Source organism: Fusarium proliferatum (genome assembly GCF_900067095.1).
Source record: "Fusarium proliferatum ET1 genome assembly, contig: FPRO_scaffold002, whole genome shotgun sequence".
NCBI classification, from domain to species: domain Eukaryota; kingdom Fungi; phylum Ascomycota; class Sordariomycetes; order Hypocreales; family Nectriaceae; genus Fusarium; species Fusarium proliferatum.
The window spans coordinates 2,317,778-2,342,874 of record NW_022194791.1 but is presented as its reverse complement, the minus strand read 5'-3'; the positions used below and the strand labels follow the sequence as shown (position 1 = coordinate 2,342,874).

General features: G+C 49.1%; 9 protein-coding genes across 9 annotated transcripts; 7 read left to right on the top strand and 2 right to left on the bottom strand.

The window, feature by feature from the left end:
• Positions 1-2,354: 2,354 nt before the first annotated feature.
• FPRO_03019 (uncharacterized protein) lies at positions 2,355-3,210 on the top strand (the record flags this gene model as incomplete). The annotated part of the gene is made up of 2 exons (XM_031226814.1): positions 2,355-2,369; positions 2,449-3,210. The coding sequence occupies 2 exons, from the start codon at positions 2,355-2,357 to the stop codon at positions 3,208-3,210; spliced, it is 777 nt and encodes a 258-aa protein (XP_031077314.1).
• A 799-nt stretch (positions 3,211-4,009) lies between these two features.
• FPRO_03020 (uncharacterized protein) lies at positions 4,010-4,579 on the top strand (the record flags this gene model as incomplete). The annotated part of the gene is made up of 1 exon (XM_031226813.1): positions 4,010-4,579. The coding sequence occupies one exon, from the start codon at positions 4,010-4,012 to the stop codon at positions 4,577-4,579; it is 570 nt and encodes a 189-aa protein (XP_031077313.1).
• FPRO_03021 (uncharacterized protein) lies at positions 4,333-5,139 on the top strand (the record flags this gene model as incomplete). Its single annotated transcript, XM_031226812.1, has 1 exon — positions 4,333-5,139. The coding sequence occupies one exon, from the start codon at positions 4,333-4,335 to the stop codon at positions 5,137-5,139; it is 807 nt and encodes a 268-aa protein (XP_031077312.1).
• Positions 5,140-5,389: 250 nt separating this feature from the next.
• FPRO_03022 (putative phosphoprotein phosphatase X-1) lies at positions 5,390-6,799 on the bottom strand (the record flags this gene model as incomplete). Its single annotated transcript, XM_031226811.1, has 4 exons — positions 5,390-6,399; positions 6,458-6,548; positions 6,600-6,723; positions 6,783-6,799. 4 exons carry the CDS (start codon positions 6,797-6,799, stop codon positions 5,390-5,392), a joined length of 1,242 nt encoding a protein of 413 aa, XP_031077311.1.
• Positions 6,800-7,369: 570 nt separating this feature from the next.
• Positions 7,370-7,723, top strand: FPRO_03023 (uncharacterized protein; the record flags this gene model as incomplete). Its single annotated transcript, XM_031226810.1, has 1 exon — positions 7,370-7,723. The coding sequence occupies one exon, from the start codon at positions 7,370-7,372 to the stop codon at positions 7,721-7,723; it is 354 nt and encodes a 117-aa protein (XP_031077310.1).
• A 1,882-nt stretch (positions 7,724-9,605) lies between these two features.
• On the top strand, positions 9,606-10,792 carry FPRO_03024 (uncharacterized protein; the record flags this gene model as incomplete). Its single annotated transcript, XM_031226809.1, has 2 exons — positions 9,606-9,747; positions 9,801-10,792. 2 exons carry the CDS (start codon positions 9,606-9,608, stop codon positions 10,790-10,792), a joined length of 1,134 nt encoding a protein of 377 aa, XP_031077309.1.
• A 1,150-nt stretch (positions 10,793-11,942) lies between these two features.
• On the top strand, positions 11,943-14,458 carry FPRO_03025 (putative SCF complex member Cullin 1; the record flags this gene model as incomplete). The annotated part of the gene is made up of 5 exons (XM_031226808.1): positions 11,943-12,010; positions 12,058-12,144; positions 12,200-12,276; positions 12,330-14,221; positions 14,270-14,458. The coding sequence occupies 5 exons, from the start codon at positions 11,943-11,945 to the stop codon at positions 14,456-14,458; spliced, it is 2,313 nt and encodes a 770-aa protein (XP_031077308.1).
• A 675-nt stretch (positions 14,459-15,133) lies between these two features.
• Positions 15,134-17,462, bottom strand: FPRO_03026 (uncharacterized protein; the record flags this gene model as incomplete). The annotated part of the gene is made up of 4 exons (XM_031226807.1): positions 15,134-16,399; positions 16,447-16,659; positions 16,714-17,140; positions 17,197-17,462. The coding sequence occupies 4 exons, from the start codon at positions 17,460-17,462 to the stop codon at positions 15,134-15,136; spliced, it is 2,172 nt and encodes a 723-aa protein (XP_031077307.1).
• Positions 17,463-23,189: 5,727 nt separating this feature from the next.
• Positions 23,190-24,546, top strand: FPRO_03027 (putative G protein alpha subunit GNA-3; the record flags this gene model as incomplete). Its single annotated transcript, XM_031226806.1, has 6 exons — positions 23,190-23,313; positions 23,379-23,724; positions 23,781-23,909; positions 23,964-24,093; positions 24,155-24,393; positions 24,447-24,546. 6 exons carry the CDS (start codon positions 23,190-23,192, stop codon positions 24,544-24,546), a joined length of 1,068 nt encoding a protein of 355 aa, XP_031077306.1.
• Between the last annotated feature and the right edge of the window lie 551 nt (positions 24,547-25,097).

Here is a 25,097-nt window from a genome sequence, read left to right as displayed (position 1 = left end):
CTATCTCCCTTGATTGATCCCGGCCATTTCGACAATGCTCTTACGTTCTCTGTATTTGCGCCCGTCGCGTTAGGTATTGTACTGTGCAATACGAAACTCGGGCTGTGGTTGGGCCATCTCTGTTTTAGTGTTGCCATTCGAATTTGCATCACCGCCTATTCCATTGTTTTCTCATTCTCGACCGTTGCGGTCCTAGTCATACGCCGTGGAATCTAACCGCGATGCGATCTCATAACAGCACTCGGGATAGTGTTGAGCCACCAGACGACGCCTTAAACGGCCAAACGATACGTACTCGTGCATTTTTTGTTTGTGGATCTGTGTTTTTTTTTTTTGGAGACCGGCCTTGTCGTTCCTTTTTCGGTTCCCTAGACTTGAGCGACCGTGCATCGCTAGCGGCATCCATGGCTTCACATCCTGATCTCCTTGTTAACTCTCCTCAGAACGCCCTTGTTCTATTTCGAAAAAAGAAAAGAACGGCGCCTGGCAACACCTCCAACAAAGCTTAGCCTTGATGGTAGCTGGGGAATGGTGTCACCCTAGGGGTCTTGGTTCCCATGGCTCTTGTGAGATGTCCCACTACGTACGTACTCCGTAGTAGGTGAAAGGGGAGATGCCTGTCAGCAGACTATGTATTTTCAAGATGCTAGCCTCCACGATCACAGGCAAACACGATCGCAAAAACATATGGAGGATGCAAATCCACTGCCCCTTCGCCTTCGCCTCCGCCGCCGCCGAAACAGTGTTGTGCTCGCACATAACTCTGTGCCCTCCGCTATGTTGGTGTTGGTGTTGGTGTTGGTTCGGGTTGGGATGGGATGGGAGGGCTTGATACTTTCATATCCTCATGTTCTCAGCGACTGATGAAATTCAAGGATGCGTGTTTATGAGCGCGTGGCTCAGCAATGATCTCCGTACAGCGCACCCTGTCCGTCTGACTTACACCCACCTTATCGCCACAAGGGGGCAATAACGGCTCACGCCAGCCCGTCTTTTTCTGCAGCGAGGTTCGAAAGTGGGTGTGATGTGCCATTTATTAGCCATGCCCTCGGAGCCGCTGCCCTCACAATCACCGAATCATGTCGTCGTCGACGGGTTTATGCCCAACCAAGCATGATGCCCATTCACCCAAATCACTAACATCGGTTTTGGGTCCTGGCCCCTCTGCCGTCCAGGCCTCCGTCATTTCAGCTACAACTCCGCTTTCCGTGAACTCAAAATCTTCTCAGCCACTACCTCCCAAGGACAGGATCCCTGGAGACATTGCCAGTCCCCAGACACCTATTTGCTGTACGGCAACACTTCCCGTTCAATCAATTGCTTCTTGGCACAGCTGCTAGATGGTGGTTTCATGGCTTTCGATACAGTTTCTCACATCCCCATCAAGTCTCATATTCTGTCGGGCCCGCTTGGATGGAGTATGTGTATATGGCTTGCTAGTGAGACACCTATCTTCTGTTTCCTCTACACCCCCTAGACTACCTTACTGTACAGTACCTATCTATGTACGCAATGTGATCTCAGCTTCACTCGCCTCTTGAGAATGGCAACAAGATATTGGACGGGGCATGTCAAGAGGAGCAATTCGAAAGTCGCGGTGTCAGCGTTCAAGTGTGGCTTGTTAGCATTTTCCACATATCGAGTTGGTGGCGCGCTGCTCGCTCGCCCGGTTCATGGATCTCTTGCTACCGAATTGACCGGCTCTTTGTCTTTTGCAGATTGCAATGCACCAGGGTTGCAGCTAGCTCATGACTGTTGCTTGTAGCGCAGCCCTGCAGCATATTCCCAGCTTAACCGGCTGCCACTTGCATCGACTGGTCTCGTTGTCCCGCGCCGGCCCAGTGGTCTTCGTCCCAATAGGGCTGCCCCGTCCGTTGATGGGGTTCTCCGGGCCCTGGATCTCTAGAGGCACATGTATCTGATACTTCCTCCAGACTGTAGCATAGAAGCCCCCAATACCTCTTCCTTTCCTTTCGCCGTCTCCTAAAGAAACACTTGCCGCTGTGGCTGACCTTCCCATGTGGCGGACCCTCTCGTGAGCTTATCGTCTTAAGTCTTCATAAATACCCTGGTATATGTCACCGCTGGTGCCCCATCCATCCTTTCAATAAAAGGGAAAGCGTCATCTATTAGACCTGGGTTGTTTTTCATCAGGACCGCTCCAGCTTCATACAACTTGAGCTCATGCCCATTATCCTTTGCGCCTTTCGTTGATCCTCATCAGTGTTGGTTGACCAGACCAACACCACGGCGCTGTCGCAAAGAGCTTGTTACGAGATTCGCGATCTGGCCTAGATGCCAAACTCTTGTCGCATATTGACAACGCCTGTCCCGTCAAGTTATAAAACGACTAAATGTCAACGCCGGCAGTATGTGGCCCGTTCCTCTGTCCATATCCATTCTCCTCTTCGATCCATGTTCCTAATGTTGGCATGTCCTTGTCTATAGCAAAAAGCAAACCTTGCCCGGATTAGAGATAATCAAAGGAGATCCCGGGCCCGAAGAAGAGAGTATCTCCAAGAGCTCGAGCAACGACTCCGAGTGTATGAGTTGCAAGGTGTCGAGGCGTCCTCGGAGGTGCAACATGCTGCGCGGAGGGTTGCAGAGGAGAACAGACAGCTCCGTGGTCTTCTCAACCGGCATGGGATCAGCGATGATTACATTACTAGTTACTTGAACTCGGGTACAGCATCGCAGAACGACCCGGCCGCAATATCGCACTTCCCCCCCAACACTCACAGCGATAGTGTCCAATCCCTTCAGCAGCTTATGGCACCCCGGAGACCTACAGCTCTCGATACTGGCGTACCTTACGGCCTCCCTCCGCAGGAAAGCCGTGAACCATCTATCGCGAGTGGATCTACGAGCAGTTCTTCTATATGGGAATCTGGCCAAGCTATCCAGCCACCTTCAGCATACACCCGGCCACTTCCCTCCAACGTCCCTACACCAGTACCGAGGCAGTCGATAACTTCGTCAATGCATCCCCAACACTACACCTCTCAGATGTTCCCTGATCCTCAAGTTTCACGGACCGAAAGCTACCACGCTATCGCTACCCCTGGATCTTTGATGGATGATCCCCGGCGACACAGCTACTCTGTGGCACCCATGCCTGGGGATGTCTCCTCAACGATGGGCTATAGCATCCCCATGAATTCCTTTCACAACCCTGTAGGACAAGATGGTGGCCCTTCAGGACCGTGTTGACTGGATGGCCAACCAGCAGAGAGCTTTTGTCCGACCCAATGGACTTCGTTGCGCCCGGTGGCCTCAAAATCCTCTGCCATCCACATCGAACAGATACCGACAAGTAGCTTCGTGTTGATGCAATTTGCGTAAAGTTCAAGGGGATTTGATACAATTGCTAGGCATAAGCTCCTTCGGCCTATCGATAGACTTGACCTCGCATTTTGGCGTCGATGTGCATTTCCCCACATATCGATATGGGTTTGCTATCGGTCGCCCGTCTTCTCGAAACACATCCAAGCTTGGTATGCGGGCGGTGTTCCATGTCTTGCCATGGTGAACTGGGTAATGAAAGGAAACCTGGGAGAAGCCTATGGATGAACAAACAGTGGAAACCCAGCGACAAGGCTGAGGTCGACCATACGTTGATGTTCATGTAGCTTTGTCCTCTACAGAAAAGGTCTTATTTGTTGGCATGTCTTGCAGAATTCTTGGAACATAAAGCAGAAGTCGAACGTCGACAGCAACAAAACGAACAACGAACCCGAAGGAACAATGGGTCTTTCATCAATCTTCAAAGAACGATTGCTGATAGGGCGTTAAGAATAGGAGATACCAACACATGCTTTTTCTCATATCGAATATTAATCAAGTAGTCTCTCGAACCGAACGCTGTACGATCATTCACTTCAGCATTCGCATCCTTGATACCGTTCGCGACCTCACAGGTTGACAATTAAACATCTGCGGCAATGCTTTCTGCCAATCTGGAAATGCCCATAGGAACAAAGCGGGAAGAGCTGACCAGATCATACCTGCAATGCCTCTTGACGAACAGGCAGTCGAACAATCTACTGATAGCATCTTCAACACTTTGCGTTGTGCGGAACACATGTCGCCTCACATCTATAAAACCTCTCGCCGACCCGGATGCAAAGCATTTGCAAACATCCCAAACCCTTCACTTGGGAACGGTTACATAATTCCCGATGAACATACAAGCGATAGAAGACTTAGCATCCCGTTGACTTGTCGAGTTGAGGGCACACCGCACATCAAACTATCGGTTCCAATCCTAGGCTTATCCACTGTCAAGGCGGATCACCAAGTATCGAAGAAAGATCAAAGCAAGCTACATCCAACATGGATCAGCAAGCCAAGAAGAGGAAGCATCAGGAAGTCTCAGCGGAAAACGGGCGGTACGGTCCGTATGGCACAGGCGAAAACACCTCCTCAAGATTTTCAGATTGGTTCAAACCTTTTTCAATCCTTCGGACTCGTGTCGGGCGAAAAAGATTCAAGCGCCATACTTCATGGCACAAGGAAGAGGAAGAGGAAGAGAAAAGGACGCGACTGTCTTCGACCTGCAGCGAAACACCTTCAATCCTGAGGCCGAGACTTCTTGGTGGTGGTGAAGAAGAAACGCTGTCTAGAGGTGGTAGGGCACCAGAATACACGTCGAATGAGGTAAAAGAATCCGCTGACATCTGTCAAAAGCATGCTTACAACTTCGACCAAATCCCTGATAGTTTCAATTCGAAGACGGGTTCAGAAACAACAACGGCTTTGGAATTCCCCGAGCCCGTTGTGTCGCATGATTTAAACACAAACAGGGCGTTCGGCATCGATGAGGTCAATGCTGCCGCCGCTGTCCTTACCCTTGTCTCTGACATTTGCAGACATCGTGGAAGACTGTCTACCGAAGACCATGTCATACTGCGTGATGCCTTGAGAACGATGCCGTACCTCTTGACACCTATGGGAAGGAAAAACGAAACCGAACAGGCACTCATGTTTCAGATCGAGGTCTACGAGAACCCCGCATCCTCAAGCTGGGGGTCCATTGAAAGTTTCGACACTTTGCAAAATTGGTTAGAATTGCTTGACAGGTTTGACAACTGTGCGGAGCTGCATCCAAGCCAGGGACCAGGAGGTATGTTGATAGTCTGAGTGGCTTGTTGCATGGGTTTAGAATCGCTCGAAAGTAGCCTGGAACTGATCGAACTGCATTGCGTGGATATCAAGCATTTAAGAGGCGTACCATGACGATACCCTTTGACTCAGGTGGTATATAATGAATTTTGAATATTATCGAACTCCGTACCCTGCCCATAACCCCAATCCCAAGTTAATTCCGTGATACAAAGCCACATTTGTGGCCGGTAGATGTGAAAATAATAGACAATGGCAAGATAGATGATCACAAGAAGTAATCCGCAACTGGCTTCTTGGCAGGCATTCCTCGCGAATCTTGGGGTGCAGCTTGGAAAACCCTGTATCGCCGCGCAGGACCACTCCTAGGAAACATACCACCCTCCATCATGACTCCAGTACCGCTATCGCTTCTACCAACATCACCGTTGCTACGGGCGAAGAGACCTGTGCCAGATTCGTCCTCGGAGAGTTCCAGGACCGCAGCAACATTTCCACAGCGGTAGCAATAATTCGGAGCAGACCACACAGTGACGATGGAAGCGTCGAACATTTCCTTGAATCCCTCCATGACAAGCTGGTGCGCGCGGGCAATGAGACTCAGGTCGTTTCGATGGTTGAACACCTTGACAATATCAGCTCCAAAGAGGAAGCCTGCACCTCGTGGAGAAAGACCCCAGCCGTCGATCTCATCGGGGTCGGACCAGAGTAGATCGCACATGGCACCCTCGTGAGGGACTTCTTGTTTGCGGTCAATCAAGCGAATCTTGTCAACGGTATCGACCAATGGACTCAACCCGCCATGAACGCAAAGCACTGCTCCGGCTGGATTTCCCACCGAGCCACCACTTGACCCTGAAGCGCCCGATCCTGGGGGGCCTGTCTTGTCCATTGCTGTCCCACCTGGGCTTTGGATCTGATCTTGCGAGCTATCATCTGGCCGACGTCGGGGAAAACGGCTCATTATAGAGCCGTTCTGGTCGCAAACCTCGATCTCGGTTTCGTCATCGACAGGTTCCACTCCAGGCGACATGGTGTTGGAGGCGCCCAATACGATCGCACCAAGCGCCAGGTAATCAAAGATGTCGCAGCAGTAACGCCAAACATTGGCGCTACCGTACTTTCTTATACATTCATCGTAAAACCCGTAGACTGTGGTGATTTGACGAGATTCGTGGTTGCCGCGGATTAGTGTCATTCTATCGGGGTATCGAACTTTTAGGCAGAGCAAAAGGAGAAAAGATTCCAGTGAATAGAAGCCGCGATCGACGAAGTCGCCTAAGAGTTTTGATTAGAGGTGTGAAAGTTGGTTAGGTGTGATTAAGACTGGTCTTACCCATGAACAGGTAATTTGTATCTGGAACATCGCCTCCAACTCGAAAGAGCTCCATTAAATCGTGGAACTGGCCATGAATATCACCACATATCTAGTAAAAGAATCAGACATTGCTGAGCCTCCATTAAGGCATAAGGCATACCGTTACTGGTGCCGTTACAGTGACGACGTTGCCCTCTTCTATTAAAAGTTCCCGAGCTTTATGACAGAGCTCGCGGACTTGCGCTTCCGGGATCGGTCGGCATGCGCGCAGCTGCGCAATGGCCCTGAGAATGAGTTATTAGCTCAAGAATTCGAAGACCGGCGATCGGGCATTCAGCCTCACTTATCGAGGTCGCTCATCGTGAAAGGGTAGGGCCGGTGGGCTGGCACGTGGGGATGCGCGCGCCGCTAATCTTTAATCGTAAGCCTTATCGAAGAAAATTATCATAACATATCGTGTGCAGCCAGTAGTTGTCATGCGATGCAATGCTATGCGATACGACGTGATTTAAGCTGATCGCGGGGATGACCTGAAAGCTGGTCTCGCGTGTTGGTTGTAGTTGGGGATTTGGAGATTTCGCGATTTCGCTGTGTTGAGTGACGCTCTTCGAGGTGGAGACACACAACTGCCCCACCAATTGAATGGCTCTAGATCGGGCTTATATAGAGCCGAGGCCGAAACAATCCCCTTCCGCCGGTAGCCAATGAGAGTCACATCATAACTCAGGTTTGGGTGAGTCTTGATGAATTCTGGATCACCACCACAAATCGCTCGATACTGTCGGCAACGTTGACCGGGTCAATGCTTGTCCGGAGGACGATGCTACAGCTGTCATGTGAGTTCGATGGCATCTAGAACCCACTGAAACACCCGCTGACGATCAATTGAGACCATTAGAGTCCACACTACACCAAACGACCTCCAGGATCATGCCACCACTCCTTCACCCAAAATCGCGAATGACATCGTCGCTCTTCGCAACGACAGTCGCCGCATGCTTTCTGGTCGTCACAATTCCCCATTTGCTTCCTTGCCCCGTACCACGGGCCCGCTTCGCCGATGGAGATGTTATGGTTGACGAGAATGGCCGACGAATGAGATGGAAGAGGAAGGACACCAACCCCAAAGTCGAAGACGGGATCGTTCAATTTAACGATGTGGCGGGCGACGAGGCAGAGAACGCACAAGATAGAGCGAGGAGGGAATGCCCACTGCCGAAGCCGGGTGGCATGCTAGGCGAGTGGTTGGGATTTCACAAGAGCGACAAGGAGACTGGACGATGACCGGCAAAGAATGAGCTCACAGATCTCAAACCTATAGATCGAGCGTGGTAGCCCCCTTGGTAAGGATCTGGATGCTTGAATAGCACTCGGGGCGGCTTCCATGGGTTCTGTCTGATATAAATCCGCTACGATCCTACAAAAATGGGGAAACCATTGAACCGGATTTATAGAAGAGTGCGGTTCTTGGAGAACGGGACCGATTGTCGCTGGAGGGTGATGGCCCTCCTCGATTCCCAGGCCCTAGATGACAACATTTGTCGAAACATACCTTAGCTACGCCCACCCAACAACCATAGATTAGAAATGGCACAGGGGGAAAAATAAAAAATCATAATTAGCTACTCGTCATACTACATCAGTTTGTCAGGTAGCCAGGATGTTTCCCTTGGTCGGGAAAACAATTGTGGAACGATAGTGAAGAAGTCGGGATAACCACCTGCCAAGATGGTTCTCTAATGAGATATGAATGGCTACAGGTCTACGGAGTAGCTTGCGGAGCAACGCAAACCTCGAAGCAAGGTAAGGTTAGGTACCTTGGAAAAACAAGCTCGATACAATCGAGACAAGTACCTGAAGTCCAGAAAGTATAGGTCATGGCTATTATTTGGGTAAGTCATACACAGTATATAGCAGTGAGGAAGTGGGATCAAGCGCATGAGATATCCCAAAATAGGTCGCTCAATTTGGTGGTAGCAGAATACATTAGCATTGGCCTAATACCTGTGGGGTTGAATCAAGGATGAGGGACGATCGGAGAATTGAAGATAGTGACAAGCGGCAAGCGAAGTTTATCTTCTCTGCAGGCTTTTAACTAGATGAAACCTGGTCTGGACACAAGTTTCCTTCGAAAGTTTGAAAACTTGTGGATACGATGGGTGCATGTGTATCTGGTTCGCGTGATTGCGGCACATCGGATTGTGTCGCGTGATATTACCCATTGTCATTGACCAAAACCTCGAGATTTATTCACGTATCCGTATCGAAATCAAGCCCAGGCACAGAGACCCTGTTGCTCCGTGCCTGGAGCCTGTCAACCAAGGATCTGCGTTGCTGCAAGGAGGCAGCCAGAAGGCATGCAACGAGAACTAGGCTTTCTGGGCACGACTGGGGTTGATAGGTTGGCAGGGGTATCTTGCGAGGATGAGAGACAATGCTTACTTACAATGCTTCATGTAGATAATAGAGACTGAGGGCCAGGCTTCAATAAACCCTCAAGATAATGGAGTGTACGGCATAGTAGCTGGGAACAATGAACCGTTAGGCCTCGATGATTTCATTACACAGAAATGCATGGCATCCATGAGGAACAAAGCAAGAAACAATGAATGCAAACGACCTGGAAGCGCCTTGGCGGCCTATGACGCTCTAGCGCTTCTAGAGCTCAGCAGGTAATCTAGCCCACTAACAGTCAATGGATGACGCCTTTGGGGTCCTGACCCAGCCTGCACAGACCAGGCTATGGGCGCGTCGAAACGCCCGTCAAAAGCCTAAGGACGGGGATCTCCAATCTCTAATTTCCCAGTCTATTTCGTTACCTTACGTTCCAACTACTGTGTGTTTTTTCTGTGTGTCGTGTGCGTTTTTGTGTTCATCACATTTTCTTGAACTCGAGCCGTTGACGGTCACGAATACCCTTCCATTTTTCTAATAACTACTAACTAACCCAGTACCTTCCAACTATAAACACAATACCTAGGTACCTAGACTCAGCATCTTAACTCAAACCCACGTGTCGCCGGCTCAGCCGCGCTTTAACATTTCGACTGCCATGCCAGTTTGTCCTGGGTACGCTTTGCGATCGCCCTCGCCGGCTTCAATATCCAGCTGAAGACATAAACGTCGCGATCCTTAGCTTCGTCCCGGCCGCCACTGATTTCACGTCATGACTTCTCCCTCTCCTCCAAGAACTGGAACTGGCACTGGCACCTATCACGACTCTCCACGGACCTATGATTCTGGCCGCACTTTGAGCAGCTCTGTCGCTGGCAGATCTGCCCGTCTACGCCCGCCTCGGTCCCTCCCACGTAAGTGATTTTATAGCTCCATCGCTTGACTTCTCAGCTAACCCAAGAAATAGCTTGGATTGATTCATGGGACGACAAACATGGCTCAGTAAGCGACGACCAACTGCGGCTGCTCCAGCCTCCCACTCGCGCTGTCCCACCACAACATAACTCGTCACCAAGTGACCCCCAAAGACGAATCTCGAAAGATGGCTTCGTCGATCCGCAAGATCCTCTTGTTGGCCAGGGCCAGGAAACAAGAGGCAAAATCCCCCATTTTATGCGCTATGGCCGCGCCTCGATGCGTGGCAGGAAATGGGACCATCTGAGATCCGCAGAACCCGTCATTGTGCCGGGACATAAACCAGCATTAACCTCACAGCCGAACATAGCATGGCAAGACTTTGTCCAATCTTCGGCATGGGGTCGCATGACCAACGAGGACTCGAAAGTGGTGGACGTCGAGGCTCTAAACGACCTACAACCGAATTTCAACACACCAGCCCGCCACCCTTACGATGCACAAGAAGCCAGGGTTTCACGGAAGAAGAGGACGCTAGCTCCGTACAAACGTTTATGGAATATAGCTATTCGGCACTCTCTCGCCCCTCTAATGTTTAGACTGAGCGTCATGGTCACTTCTATCATTGCCCTTGCTATTGCAGCTCGGATCCACCTGCTTGAAGACGTTGATAGCACAGATTCAGCAGAAGAGACACAATCCATAGTTGCCGTGGCCGTAGATTGCGTGGCTATTCCATACATTGGTTATATGATCTGGGATGAGTACACAGGCAAGCCTTTGGGGTTACGATCTGTTGTCTCCAAAATCTCTCTCATCTTGCTGGACCTCTTTTTCATCATTTTCAAGTCGGCAAGCACAGCACTTGCGTTCGAGAGCCTTGTCTATCATAACTTATCCGACACAGCAGTGAGGAGCTTGTCAAAAGCGCTGGCAGCATTCATGCTCATGGGACTCATTGCTTGGACGATGAACTTTGCAGTCAACATATTCCGCACAGTGGAACGCCTGGGAGGAGGTGAAGATGATGGGCTACATATCTAGGAAAGGTGAGGGAAGACTGGAGCAACGGACTCGATTTACAATTTTAGGATACCCCTTTGAGCAGGGAGTGCTTATGGCGGCTGGTAGGAATATATGGGACATTGATATCACGGTAGACCGTGCTTAGCGTTCATTGCTGCTCTCCTTTCTCTTTATTAGTATTACAGACAACCAATTACACGTGCTACACATGCGTGTTTCTTGTGTTCGAGAACGACCTTAGGGTTGGTGAATGAATCAAAAGAACAAAGCTTAATTATGTGTCTGTTGCTGGAACGCGCAGAGATGGCCCTATTTGTCGAACTCGAATCAACCACTGCCTGTGCCTTGCGTCGCTTACCTGTACCTACCTACTAATATATCTTCCTACTAAGTATTTATCGCTTAGTTAGCACTGCACACTCATGTATATGACGCTTCAGGCTGAAGGTATATTATCAAGGTAGCTCTACCCATACTTCATGCTTCACTTGGAAGGTTTCCACAGTACCTACCTAGTACCTACTCCACCCCTGTTTATCGGAGACAACCCGGCCATCAGCCTAGGGCGGTATGTAGCGGCAGATCCCGACGCTAAGCCTTCTACAGCAAGTTGCTCCTCCTGTTGTGGCCTGGCCTTGCCTCAGCCAACGCCTTGTCATATTCAGTCCAGCTACTGCGGTCTGACATTGACTGCCTGATCCTCTCCCGTCCTGTGCATTTATTTGACTGTCAAGAATCACTTTATGGGTGTTTCACTTTCTTCTTTTCTCTCTCACTCATTCCCTCTGATGACTCATATGTCTAGGATGATTTAAGTTTATGGACTGCATTTTGCCTTGCCACCAAAAGCACAAAACCGACTTACCAACTACCTACTACTGCCCATCCGAAACCGCCTCTAGGCTCAACCTTGCTCTCAGTCGTGCCTGAGTACCTACCTAGCTCAACACCAGCCGGGACAACATCCCCTCCAGCGTCAAACCTGATCGTCATATCCATCGTCGCGTCGCATAATTGCGCTTTGGTTACAGCTCTATACCTTTAACTCTTTCTGTGCAAATCGAGCTTTTGTCGACTCTGACGACATCGCGTCGAACCCCTCGAGTCTGACCCCGCCTCCATCACCAACACCTCCGTTGAACCGCCATCTATCTTCACTTTTTAGACCATGGCCGCAAAGATGGGCGCCCCGAGTCAAATGCCCCCGATACCCAACAGAGAGGATATTGGGGCAACGTGAGTAGCCTTGTTCATGTTAAGACTGTCAAAACTGACCCGAATAGATGGACTTATCTACAAGCTGGTATCTCACGCGTTATGAACGATCTCGAGCAGGGCATCGACATGCAAATGTACATGGGTGTTTACACGTTAGTCACCTTTACCACAAATAATACATCAGAAGCGTCCACTGACTTGTCACAGCGCTGTCCATAACTTTTGTACATCCCAAAAAGCAGTTGGCATGACTGGTCCTGCTATGCACAGTAACCACAGAGGCGGTAAGCCATTCCTAGACAAGTATTTACGGCCTGTCAAGCTAACTGCGCAATAGCACATCTGCTAGGGGAAGAGCTCTACAACAAGCTGATCGATTACCTCCACCATCATCTCGATAGCCTTGTGAATGAAAGCAAGGCCCACACCGACGAGGCGCTGCTTACTTTCTATATCAAAGAATGGGGTCGCTACACAGTTGCCGCCAAATATATCCACCATCTCTTCCGTTATCTCAATAGACATTGGGTCAAGCGAGAAATCGATGAAGGGAAGAAGAATATCTACGACGTTTACACCCTGCATCTTGTGCAATGGAGGAAGGAGCTGTTCGAAAAGGTCAGTGACAAGGTTATGGACGCGGTGCTTAAACTTGTGGAGAAACAAAGGAACGGCGAAACCATCGAACACGGCCAAATCAAGCAAGTCGTGGACTCATTTGTCTCCCTGGGACTGGATGAAGCAGACCCCTCCAAGTCAACACTTGATGTCTACCGCTATCATTTCGAGCGTCCTTTCCTCACTGCTACCAAGGAGTTTTACATGGCAGAGTCCAAGCAATTTGTTGCCGAGAACAGCGTCGTGGAATACATGAAGAAGGCAGAGGCTCGTCTGTCTGAAGAAGAGGAGCGCGTTCGCATGTACCTGCATCAAGACATCGCCATTCCTCTAAAGAAGACTTGTAATCAAGCTCTTATCGCCGACCACTCGAGTCTTCTTCGGGAAGAATTCCAGGTGCTTCTGGATAACGACCGTGAAGAGGATATGGCACGAATGTACAACCTTCTTTCGAGAATCCCCGAGGGCCTCGAACCGCTTAGAGCCCGTTTTGAGACACACGTGAGAAAGGCTGGACTCGCTGCTGTGCAGAAGGTCCAATCGTCAGAGGGTGACAAGCTCGAACCAAAGGTTTACGTCGACGCTCTGCTCGAAATTCACACCCAGTACCAGGGCCTTGTGAAGAGAGCTTTCAATGATGAGCCAGAGTTTACACGTTCTCTTGACAACGCCTGTAGGGAGTTTGTCAATAGAAACGAAGTTTGCAAGGCTGGTTCCAACAAATCGCCTGAACTTCTAGCTAAATACACTGATGTCCTGCTCAGAAAGAGTAGCACCAGTATTGAAGAGGCAGAATTGGAACGTACTTTGAGTCAGATCATGACAGTCTTTAAGTACATTGAGGACAAGGATGTCTTCCAGAAGTTCTACTCGCGGATGCTGGCCCGGCGTTTGGTGCATAGCAACTCCTCCTCAGATGATGCTGAGACTAGCATGATCAGCAAACTCAAGGAGGCATGTGGTTTTGAATACACGAACAAACTTCAGCGTATGTTCCAGGACATGCAAATTTCCAAGGATTTGAATAAAGATTTCCGCGAGCATCTTGAGGGCGTCGAATACACCAAGGCCGTTGATTCAACTTTCTCGATTCTGGGCACTGGTTTCTGGCCATTGACAGCACCGAGCACTGACTTCAACCCGCCTCCCGAGATTGCGGCCGAGATCGAGCGCTTTATCCGCTTTTACAAGCATAAGCATGACGGGCGTAAGCTCACGTGGTTGTGGCATCTCTGCAAGGGCGAGATCAAAGCTGGCTATTGCAAGGCCAGCAAGACTCCGTACACCTTCCAGGTCTCGATTTATCAGATGGCCATTCTCCTCCTTTTCAACGAGAAGGACACCTACAGCTACGAGGATATACTCAGCGCCACTCAACTGAGCAAGGAGGTTCTGGATCAGGCACTCGCTGTTATTCTAAAGGCCAAGGTACTCATTATGTCTGGCGCGGCTGGTGAGAAGCCAGGGGCCGGTAAATCCTTCAAATTAAACTACGACTTCAAGAGCAAAAAGATCAGGGTGAACTTGAACCTGGGTGGTGTGAAGGAGGCCAAGCAGGAGGAGGCCGAGACAAACAAGACAATTGAGGAAGACCGAAAGCTGGTTCTTCAAGTATGTATATCTCTTTATTTGTCAGGATTCATACTAACTACGACATAGTCTGCCATCGTCCGGATCATGAAGGCTCGCAAGAAGATGAAACACACCCAGCTCGTAAGCGAGACCATCAACCAAATTCGCTCGCGATTTGTTCCAAAGGTCGGCGATATCAAGAAATGCATTGAAATCCTACTAGACAAGGAGTATCTGGAGCGTTTGGAAGACGACGAGCTAGGTTACCTAGCTTAAGCCTCTAGCTAAGTGGTATTGGTTCGAGGTCAAATCGGAGAGCTTCATCCCAGCCTCCGCACTTCGCGATTATCAAGCCCGATTTATTATGTATTTCCCGAGAGCATAAATATCCGGGGCTCTCGGCGGTTATGAGCGTCTCTACTTTCTTAATTACTTCGGCGTGGTAAGAGAGTCTGACGGGCAGACATGATGAGAAATGTGGCTTGGTAAACAATAGATGATCAGCAATTTGAGCACGTGGCTACCTCTCCCTCGACCCTCCCTAAGTTTATTTTCGCGTGTCCATTCACTTATTTATTCTCTGTATTTTGGGTCTCGATGAGTTGGTACCTTCGGCGGGGAGAAAGTTATTTGCAAAGGAAGAATCGGTTGGCATGGGATCAGGGACTGGCTGCAAGAAGGGCTCTGTAGAAATGGACTGCTAAAAGAAATAAAAAGGTATAGCGGACAAGTTTTAAAAACAGTGCATGTAAAGGACTTATTTAAAGTGAAAAACTATAGGCCATTTCGATTTTTCTATATTGTCGTTCATTATTAATTACAAACGATATCAAGATACAATTGGTACTATATATATACATAATGCGGCCAAAATCGCCCGCTTTGATGACCTTTATATTCATGAAGCGGCCGTCCATATCCCATGTTTTCGGTGCCTTCTTTGTTAACTTATCATTCTTTAGTCGTTACACCGTCCCCGTTGCGAGGAGGGCCTGCGCTCGGCAGTTTATCTTTGGAGCCAACAACTCCCTCGGTCTGGAAGCCATCGTCCTTCTTTCCAGGTACTGGTGGACCTGGAAGAGGCTTGTTGATTCCCGAGGTCGGCCGGCTGCCTGACTCACTGACTCCCGAGAGGATGCTCTCGCTGAAGCTTGCTCCTCTCCCTGGTCGTGCAGTTGCATCATCGGAACTGCCACCTCGAGATACGGGAGCGCTGATCATCTGGTAGTCTTTGTCGATGGGACTGCTTGAACTCGAGTCGTCCATCGACTTGTCAGCCTTGGAGGCTGGTTTGCGACCCCAGCCAGCACCCCATCCACTTGTTCGACGCTTCTCACCAGCCCAAGCTGCCCAACTCCCTATGTAAGCACCGGCACGCGCACCAGCCGATTGTCCTTGCTGTCCGGCTTTTGAAGGGTCTTGTCCAGCCGCCTGACTGGAACCGTTCGGTGGTGATGCTGCGCGAGCTTCTTCAGCGCGACGCCGTTGTGCTTCACGCAAAGCTTCCATGTCGGCATACAGTTTATTAAGAACAAAAGACGCCTTTTCACGACCGGCGGCAAGATTCCGACCAAGGACTTCTTTGCCCTGCGCAAAACGCTCGTCCAGATGCAGTTCTTTTACTTGCTCTGCGATGCGACGCTGTACGTCCTCAATGTTCAAGCCTCCTGCACAAGGATGTCGAGGGTCAACAATATCGAACAAATGGGAATCGGTATTTGCGTTCCACATGCGGTAGTTCTCGGTACGCTTCCAAGCCTCTACCCACTCATATCCAAAGTCTGCGACAGGGTCACCCTCAACCTCTGGAAGGATAGCTTTGGGGTTGTTTGGGTTCGCGTTGAGATAGTTGTGGTATTTGACGGAGGAGATAAGAGCGAGAATGTACTCTTCGAACTGGAGCCTAATAAACTCCTCACTCCCAACGTATTTCAACGTCTTCGGCCTGCTAGGGTTGGCTTCGTCCCATGTCTCGTTGATCTCATGAGTTAAATAGTCTATCCACCTCCGGTCCGCAGCGGTGAGAGTCAAAGCGCTTCTGAGTGACGGAGAGTTGATGATAACTGAGTCCTCGTCCAGATTGATGAGGATATCACTGTAGCGATCCTTCTGCTGCAAGAGAAGTGAGTTTGTACTACCAACAATATAGGACTTTGTGCCAAAGTCGGCGAGAATATCAAGTTGTTGCAGGGGGGTATAGGGTCCAAATAAGCTTCCCTATTTGCTATCAGTTCCTGTTCCGATCGAGTTGCGACGAGACTTACCTTGCCAAATATCTGGAGTGGTAGGCCCATGTAGCAGAGGAGGGAGTTGCGATCACTAGTTCGCAAACTGGTCGGCTTTGATAGACTTATCTCGTAGCTATTCAACTCTGGGTCTGCACTGTCCTGCAGGTTGCGAATGAGGCCGGGTATCAAGGACAAAAGAGAAAATTGCATCATGCACAACCTGTCACATCTCGACCCAAAGAAGAGCATCTGGAAATAACTGTCAGCAATCTTCGTCACGGGAGGGAAAACCGGCAGTGTTACCTTCGGTTGGAGGAGGCAACACTTCAACAAAACCAAAGTTTGCCATTTGTATTCGTGTATCAGTTCACGAAGACTCATGCCGAGATATTGGTCTCGATCTACCTGGTCATTGAGAATGCCCTTGGTTTTCTCATCTGCTAGGCTCTCCTGGAATCTGCGGAGAATCTCAACATCGGTAAACTCACGCTGCGCAAACCAAGCCTGCGTGACAATACTCAGACGCTCACGAAGCATGCCGAAGAATTGAGGGCTATCGGCAATGACCACAACAGCCTTCTGGACAGTGGATCGCGTAACATCAGCAGGGCGATTGATGAGCTGGGATGAATCAAGCTGTCGGGTGCACGAGATTCCAAATAGTGACGTAGCGGGTTTTGTCTCCGTCTCTGGGCGAAGCAGCGTAAAGTACGAGAAGTCCTCCTCAGATCTAGACAGATTTCTCAGCACCATTCAGAAGTATCAAAACCGCAATAAGCAACTCACGCATGCGCCCCATCACTCAAGGCCATGAAAGGCAGCAAAGACCAGCCATAGTCAGCTGCAGGATCGCTCCCATCGTCTGCTCCAAACCAATTCTCGACTTCTGGGCCCCTTGCGTGATGGAATCCGACAACAGTAACAAGCGGGATGAAATCGACCTTGGTAGACGACGCAGGTGAGGAGGGTAGAATGGGTGAAAGTATGGGCTTGAGGTCATCGTGAGACTCGGGCGCGCCAAGACCGCTGGGAGGAGATTCGTCGGAGCTCATTGTGTGGTCTTTTTCTCTCGAGTTCGTGCGCTAGAAGTCGGCCATGTAGATATCCAACAATAGTATTCCAGAAAGGATATGTATGTATTTATAGGTTGCTTATATCAAAACGCGCGAGGGGCTGATCGATCGACAGTTGTGAAGGTTCGTTGCCGTGATAAGGGGGTTGCTTGACTCGAGCTGCAGTGCCAGGGCTGGAGGCGAATTTGTTGAACGTTGGACGTCGAGGCGCCCGAATCGTAGTTAGGTAGTGAAGTTGAATTCCAATTCGAGGTTCGATGCTGCGGCTTTTTAAAATATCGATATGTTTTGGCGAGATGTCCAGAGGTAAGACTTGGTACAGGGCGTAAATATCAATGAAGGCTCAAGGTCGCATAGCGATCATGGGTTCCTCTCGACAAATGCGGTATCCAAACAGGACTTCTTGGCGAATGGGTATTAAGTTCCAGATAAGATAAAGGCCCGCTTAGTACCTTATTAGCCTCGCTTGTTTCGGACGGGGTTGTAGATATGATGCACATCAATTCATGATGATATGAGACAAGACAAGATCGGGAAAATAGGAGGAAAGAAAGGTTGAAATAGACAATGCAGGGCCAACAGCTAGCCTGCCTGGAGGATAGGTACTAACTACCTATCACGGGAAGGTTTGCCAATGTCCAGGTACCTCAGGTGCTAATAGAGGGGGGCAGGTCTGAATGAAAATCACCAATTAAACATGCATGTCCCCTGAATCCAAGATCAATGCTTTCAGAATGGTTGGTGAATTATTAATTGGACGCCTCTCTGCCCTTTGGAAACTACCTTAGGACTCCACGCCTTGTAAGTAAAGGAAGCATGGACCGACGCCATCAGTTAGCTCTATCGTACCTAGGTACTTGGCTGCATTCCATGGTAGGTATCTCGAAGCTGTTCTTCTGCAAAAGAATGACGTATGAATATTTCCAATGCTTCATTCTCAAGCGTCAGAAACATTCCTCCCACAAACCTCGATAACTGGCTAAGCATAACCTTTCTTCAGCTATGATTGGCCACTTGTATCCTTGTCCAATGAAGCAAGTCGACGTGTCTTGCATAATCTAGTTACTTGTCCAGTACCTACTAGCCTAGCAATATCGCCCCGGGCAATATGAATGTGTTAGCACGATGAGCCTCGCCTCCTGTCATCTGGCTCAGCCATCTCACAAGACCGGGATGTTGTGGTTGTGGTTCGTGCTGCCACAGGAGCTGTGTGAAAACGTCTGATAGTTCAGAGCGGCGGTTCCCAAAACTACCAAAACTATATACTAAGATGCCTGGGCTGCAAAGATCTTTGGTCGCAGCGCGCATCGAGTACCACATTAATATGTCAAACCATACCTACTACTACCTAAGGTAAGCTTCATACAGAGTATAAGTCAATGTTTTGACGTCCACATTGAGCCGCCAGATCAGTGGACACGACCCTATACTTCGCTAATAAGCCACAGCCGACTATTCATTCGGTAGTTGACGGATAAGGCAAAAAGAGATTATTAGAATGGAGTGCTGTGCCAGATGGATTCGATTCATACTTAGGCGATAAAGGGTTTCGGTTAGTCCACAAAATGGGTTGTGTTCAGGCTTCACAACACGGTGATAGTACTGTTACCGCCGTCCACACTCATGATTTGAAATGACATATCTAGCAATAACAACTTAGCAGATTCATTTCAACTCGTCAAACGAATAACAAATATACTTATTGCATGGCCTGGTGCCCTCAGTTCCTAATAAATACTACTAGGCGCCGAATTAGCTCAACGGCTAGATTTTGGATCAGGAGCCTGGTAGAGAGATCATGATACTGTATGTTGACACGAAGCAGGAAAGCAACCAAGCACATGATGAGGCTTCCTCAAGATCAAGCAAGCAATTATATCCCCAAACTCTGACCGACTGGGTAGAGTGGTCAGTGGTAGAGACACAGCCGCGTCATGCGTGGTTATGGTATACGTATGTGGTGTCACTCTACGCTTTCTACATAGTAGGTAGACAGACATCACTACAGCTGGTGTTTCATCAACGACTTTAAGTAACACAGGTAAAGCAAGGGGCGATGAGGAAAGTGGAATTGACTGCTGGTGGAGGTTCTCGATGCTTCAATGTCTAATCAGAGAGGCACGCGCTTCTTGGGTTCCCAGCAACATAAAATACGTGACAGGGAGGTCCACCTCGCGGAGGTGTACATATGTCAGATCAACAATATGTCTTCCCAGGCTGCCATGGTTCACTGAGTTTCATAGCTTATTTCCCTTGGTGCAACTTCAACTTCCATTTCTCAAGGAAACTCTTAGAAATGGAGCATAATAAGATAGGGTATCCTTCTGCCAACCCAATTTTCAACGGTGCGTGGTTTCAAGGCGAGGCTTATTGGTGTGCCTCATATAGAAGCCTGGTACATCGGTGAGGGAGATAGGAAGGGTTTGGGGCGGCGGCGAGGGTTTCTGCAGGCAAACACCAATGCAGCTTGGTACCAGAAGCAGAAAAGGAATATGCAATATTAATATGTAAACATGGGTTGCATTAGCACTCCACTTTATCTCCAGGAATCCCAAAGGGGCCCCTGTTAGAATATTCTTGTACTGACCCGGCTCCATCTTTTGTGTTGCGGATACTCTTTGTTTGGTCCGTCCCAGAAAACTCAGTTTCCCTCGGCCTTCGTCTATGGAGCTGTTTCTTCATCTTGGATGAATTCTGCAAAATGATGAGACGAAACAAATGCTGTTTTTGAGAGCGCGTGGCACGGTGCGATTGTCTAGAATTATGTGAGGAATGCGGATAAATCCACCCAACCTTCTTAGATCTCACGACGCTACGAGCAGCGCCCTGAGCGAAGAGTCTTGGGACCCAGATTGGGTGCGCCGTCGTTAGCTTAGACAGCTCGGGAAACATGGGGAGGTGAGTCCCATACAGGGGTCAGTAGCTCTGATCAGGAACGTCAGGGAGTATGGTAAAGTCCATCCAAGCCAGGCGGCCAGGCTATATAGAGGGGCTGAGAGGGCTGGCATATGCGGGCGGCAAGACTGGACTCTCTCCTCTCGGTTCGCCGTCCCATCTTGACCTCAAATAATATTTGTTGTCGACATGCATCGAGTGTGCAGTCTACATGGTATTTCTAATACTTAAAAGGCCCTGTGGCCACTATCTCAGTCCTGGACAGGGCCTACCATAAGCTTTATGGCCAGCAGCAGAGATCTCGCCAAGCCGCCGCGAATGAAGTTTGAGACATTGGCCAATTAGAATATGACTTTGGCACGTCGATAAGTCCCCTACGGATTCTGTAGGAGCGTCAATCCATGGTAGACTTACCCTTGTTCGGAAATAAAATGATGACCAATACCGCGAGAGCCTGTGTTAAGCACAATTTGAACCGGGATACGGACACAACTTCAATGTCCACCCTGTAAACAGAAGAGTTCGTAGTGAAAGGTCACGAGAGACGACAGAATCACTTCACTTTGAGCGGCTCTATATCAATTGTGATGACATGAAACTAGATATTTCAAATTAGTCTCACATTGAGTTGGCCGTTCTCCGCGACAAGTTTTGACCTGGTCGAGGCTCCAAATTACTAAGGTGCCCTGTACGAAACTATTGCAGTGATATTTGCATATAAGCAGCATCTATAGCCAATGTCCTCAACAATGGGATGGCAGCAAGTCTTGGTCTACTAGGCATGCAACAAGCCTAACGACCTTGGAAGGTTATTTGAACGGCATGATCTGGAACTTATCTTATTGATAAACCAAAGCCAGAACCAGTGCTCAAGTCTCAAGAAGGTCCCGAAAGTCTGGTCGATGGTATGGTACCTGTGCTGGCCAATAATATACACACCAGCCAAGGAATGCCAGATGCGTAAAGCCCACTGGCGATGGCCACGGTGTTTTGCCTGAGACTTGTATCGGTTCACACTTCTCTTGAAAGGTAGAAAAATGCGGACTTCTCACGAACCACCACTCTGAAAGGAAGAACAATATGAGGGATTCCCACATGATCATACAGATATGTTACAAGAAGCAGAGACTTGAAGCCAAACAAATCAGAAGAGGCGTCCTTTCAACTCAACTTTTGATGGTGTGAAGTCGTTGGTAGTCGGGCGTCCCATCTGTGTCAGGACATCTCAATACGCATGTCAAACATGGTACCCATCAGGAAACCAAGTGTGTAGCCTGTGGAATTGTGTTTGTGAAGATGCACTACAACACATGGAGGGTGTTGCTGGTGAGGTTATTGAAATGGACAGCGGCAGTATCATCATGTGGATTTATGTTTTATCTCGGCGGAGAATAGCGCTGAAGTGAGCCCCTTGGTCCTTGCCAGCAGCTGAAAGGTCTGTGGCAGTCCTTGCCTCCTGCTTGAATTGGATTGGATGTGGATGTGACGGTTGAATCGATTTTTGCAAAGAAAGCAGGCGGTGGCACGGTTGGTACCGATTGATAGGTACCTACCTACCGTATTACCTTACTCTCCCGTCCCCATGGAAGGTAAGGTAAGGTGGGTTTGAATGTTATTATGTACTCGACCATGCCTTATTCCGTAGGTGCTCAGTGCAATTTAACCCTGTACCAGCTCAATTCAGTTCAGTTGATATGGCCTCCAGCTTTGGCTGACGTTTCACTTCAGAGTCAAACACGACAAGGTTTCGCTATTTGACATTACTTCCGCTTGCGCTTCTCTGCCGAGATCGTTGCAAAACTCCCTAAAGCGACTCTTCCACGAACGCTCGAGTCTCTTTGTCACCAACGATATCCGGTTATAGGCATCTGCTTTGCTCCCAACATTGTGAGGAAGTTACTGGCTGTAGACGCCCCTTCAACCTGGCCATACCATCAGCTTCAACCCCCCAAGCCCTCAAGGCTCAGAAGTACTACCTTAGTAGCTACCTTACCTACCTACCTACCTAGTAGGCAAACTAGGCTCCCTTCAAAATCTCTCATCTTCACTCGCCTGCTCACTGGTTCGCGTTGACTCGCACACCCCTGTCTTCACTCCTTCCCCACTGTCGGCTCTCACCAATTGGCGCAGCCCTCCGCCGACTTTGTCTCGTCATCGTCGAGGTTTCCTAGTGCCTTTGTACTCTTTAGTCTCGCCCACGCGCCCTGGCTCCACGAAGCTCCCCAGCGCTGTACAGTAGCTGGTTACGGCCGACAATCTGGAGCGACAAGGCCAGTCCATCCATCTCTTTCTCTTGTCTACCCACCGCCAAACATTCTCCTTCAAGCTCTCAGCCTCGACGCTGCTCAGGCATATCTCGCCCGGCTTCATCTTCCAGTACTTTTCAAATTCGCTCGCTTGTCCCCCGACAAGAAAACGCCTCGAGGACTCTTTTTCGAGGGATCGAGTCTTGTCCACGCCTCCTCGCCCGTAACGATCCGATCTCCCCGACCTCTCCGTTCACCCTTGAAGTGCCCGATTACCTTTTGCTTCACCAACTTCTTATCGCATCTATTCGCCAGTCTCCCTCAATCCTTCAATTCGAACCGAGCCAGCAGCTCGACATTCCAGCTACAAAAACCCTCACAATTGTCTACCTCCCCATTATCTCCACGTTATACGACACCGCTTACTTTCGCAAACCGTTGCGACCGTCATGCACGTCTGGAGATAAGCAACATCATAAATACCGAAGTGGACTTGTGCTCAGCTCATCGATCACTTCATTTTATCGAAGGGCCGTCTTTTCAGGCTATTTTGTGATCCGCCAAAATGGGCGCATGCATGAGCTCGAGCAATGAGGAGGCGGATCAGAAGAAGAAGAGTCAGGCTATCGATAAAATTCTGGAAGAAGACTCGAAACGATTACGGAAAGAATGCAAGATTTTGCTACTAGGTAAGGGTGGCAAGGCGACAAGCGAAGCGCTGAACCCAACCTCAGATAGTTAACAATTTTGGCAGGTTCTGGTGAGAGTGGCAAGTCGACGATTGTCAAACAGATGAAAATCATCCATCTCAAAGGATACTCGGAAGATGAGCTGTTCAACTACCGGCCAACTGTCTTCAAAAACCTTGTGGAGTGCGCTAAGGCAGTTATTATGGCCATGCAACAATTCGACATCGAGCCTCAAAACGAAGAGAACAAGGCACATGCAGAGTTTCTATTAGAATACCAAGCCGAGTCTGGTCCTCAAGCGCAAATCGATTCGAAAGTGGGCGCGGCGGTACAAGCTCTGTGGAACGATCCAGCCAAGGATCTTCTCATGGAGCATCAGACAGAGTTCTACCTCATGGATTCCGCCGAATAGTATGTTGGAGCATCTAACATCGAGCGCGCATTCTTGTTGACTTCCCTTACTCTAGTTTCTTCCAGGAAGCGATGCGAATAGTATCATCAGACTATCTACCGAACGAAATGGATGTGCTCCGAGCGCGAACGAAGACAACAGGTATCTATGAGACGAGATTCCAAATGGGGCAACTCAGCATTCAGTAAGAACATACAACTTGCGCACCGGACACAGGCTTCTATTAACACTTGGGCAGTATGTTCGATGTTGGTGGTCAACGAAGTGAGAGAAAGAAGTGGATACACTGCTTTGAGAATGTCACATCAATCATCTTCTGTGTGGCTTTGAGCGAATATGATCAAGTCCTACTTGAGGAGAGCAGTCAGGTACGCTTGGCAATTGCAACAATGGCTGGTATCAGGAAATTTCTTCTAACATCAGCACTAGAACCGAATGATGGAGAGTTTACTCCTTTTCGACTCAGTGGTCAACTCGCGGTGGTTCATGCGTACTAGCATCATACTGTTCCTCAACAAGGTTGACATTTTCAAACAAAAGCTGAGCAGGTCTCCGCTAGGCAATTACTTTCCCGATTACTCGGGTGGTAACGATGTCAATAAAGCAGCCAAGTATCTACTCTGGCGATTCAACCAGGTCAATCGGGCGCATCTAAACCTGTATCCCCAGTAAGTTTTGTTAGCGTCGACAATAACTCCTACAGATTTCTAACACAACACAGCTTGACGCAAGCAACAGATACGTCAAACATTCGACTCGTTTTCGCAGCAGTCAAAGAGACTATCTTGAATAACGCACTTAAGGACTCGGGCATTCTTTGATAGCGAATCACTGCTCATTTGAATTTACAACTACGATGTTAAGGGCACGGAACTGTTGGCTGGCGTCGAGAGCATTTTTTTTGGAGTTAGGGACACGGGGCTCAGGACGACATCGATTTTATACGATCCTTGCTTTATTGTTTATTTGATTTTGTTCACGCGACACCTGTACTTGGAGTATTTCTCTTGTGCCAGTCTCTTCGCCGGCTCACGAAAATGGATATGCACTTGAGTATCTGCAGCTCTGGGCAAACCCCTTCTGAAAAGAGTACAATCGAAGAGTCAATCGACATGGAGTTGGATTTGCGGTTTATATATCTTGGTCTGGCATATATTTTGCTTTATCGAGTTTTGGGCGACTAGACCTTGCAGGAGCTCAGGGTTCCGGTTGGGCCTTGCTCAATTGGAATTTCGAAGCATTGCATGACACGGAAACGAAGGGTTTCACAATGCGATCCGGTTTGCTGTCTTGAGGCTGCTTGGCGAAGCAGTTTGGTCACTTTGGATTGAAAAGAAATCCTAGAGTGCGGGATAGGCGGGGATATTACGCT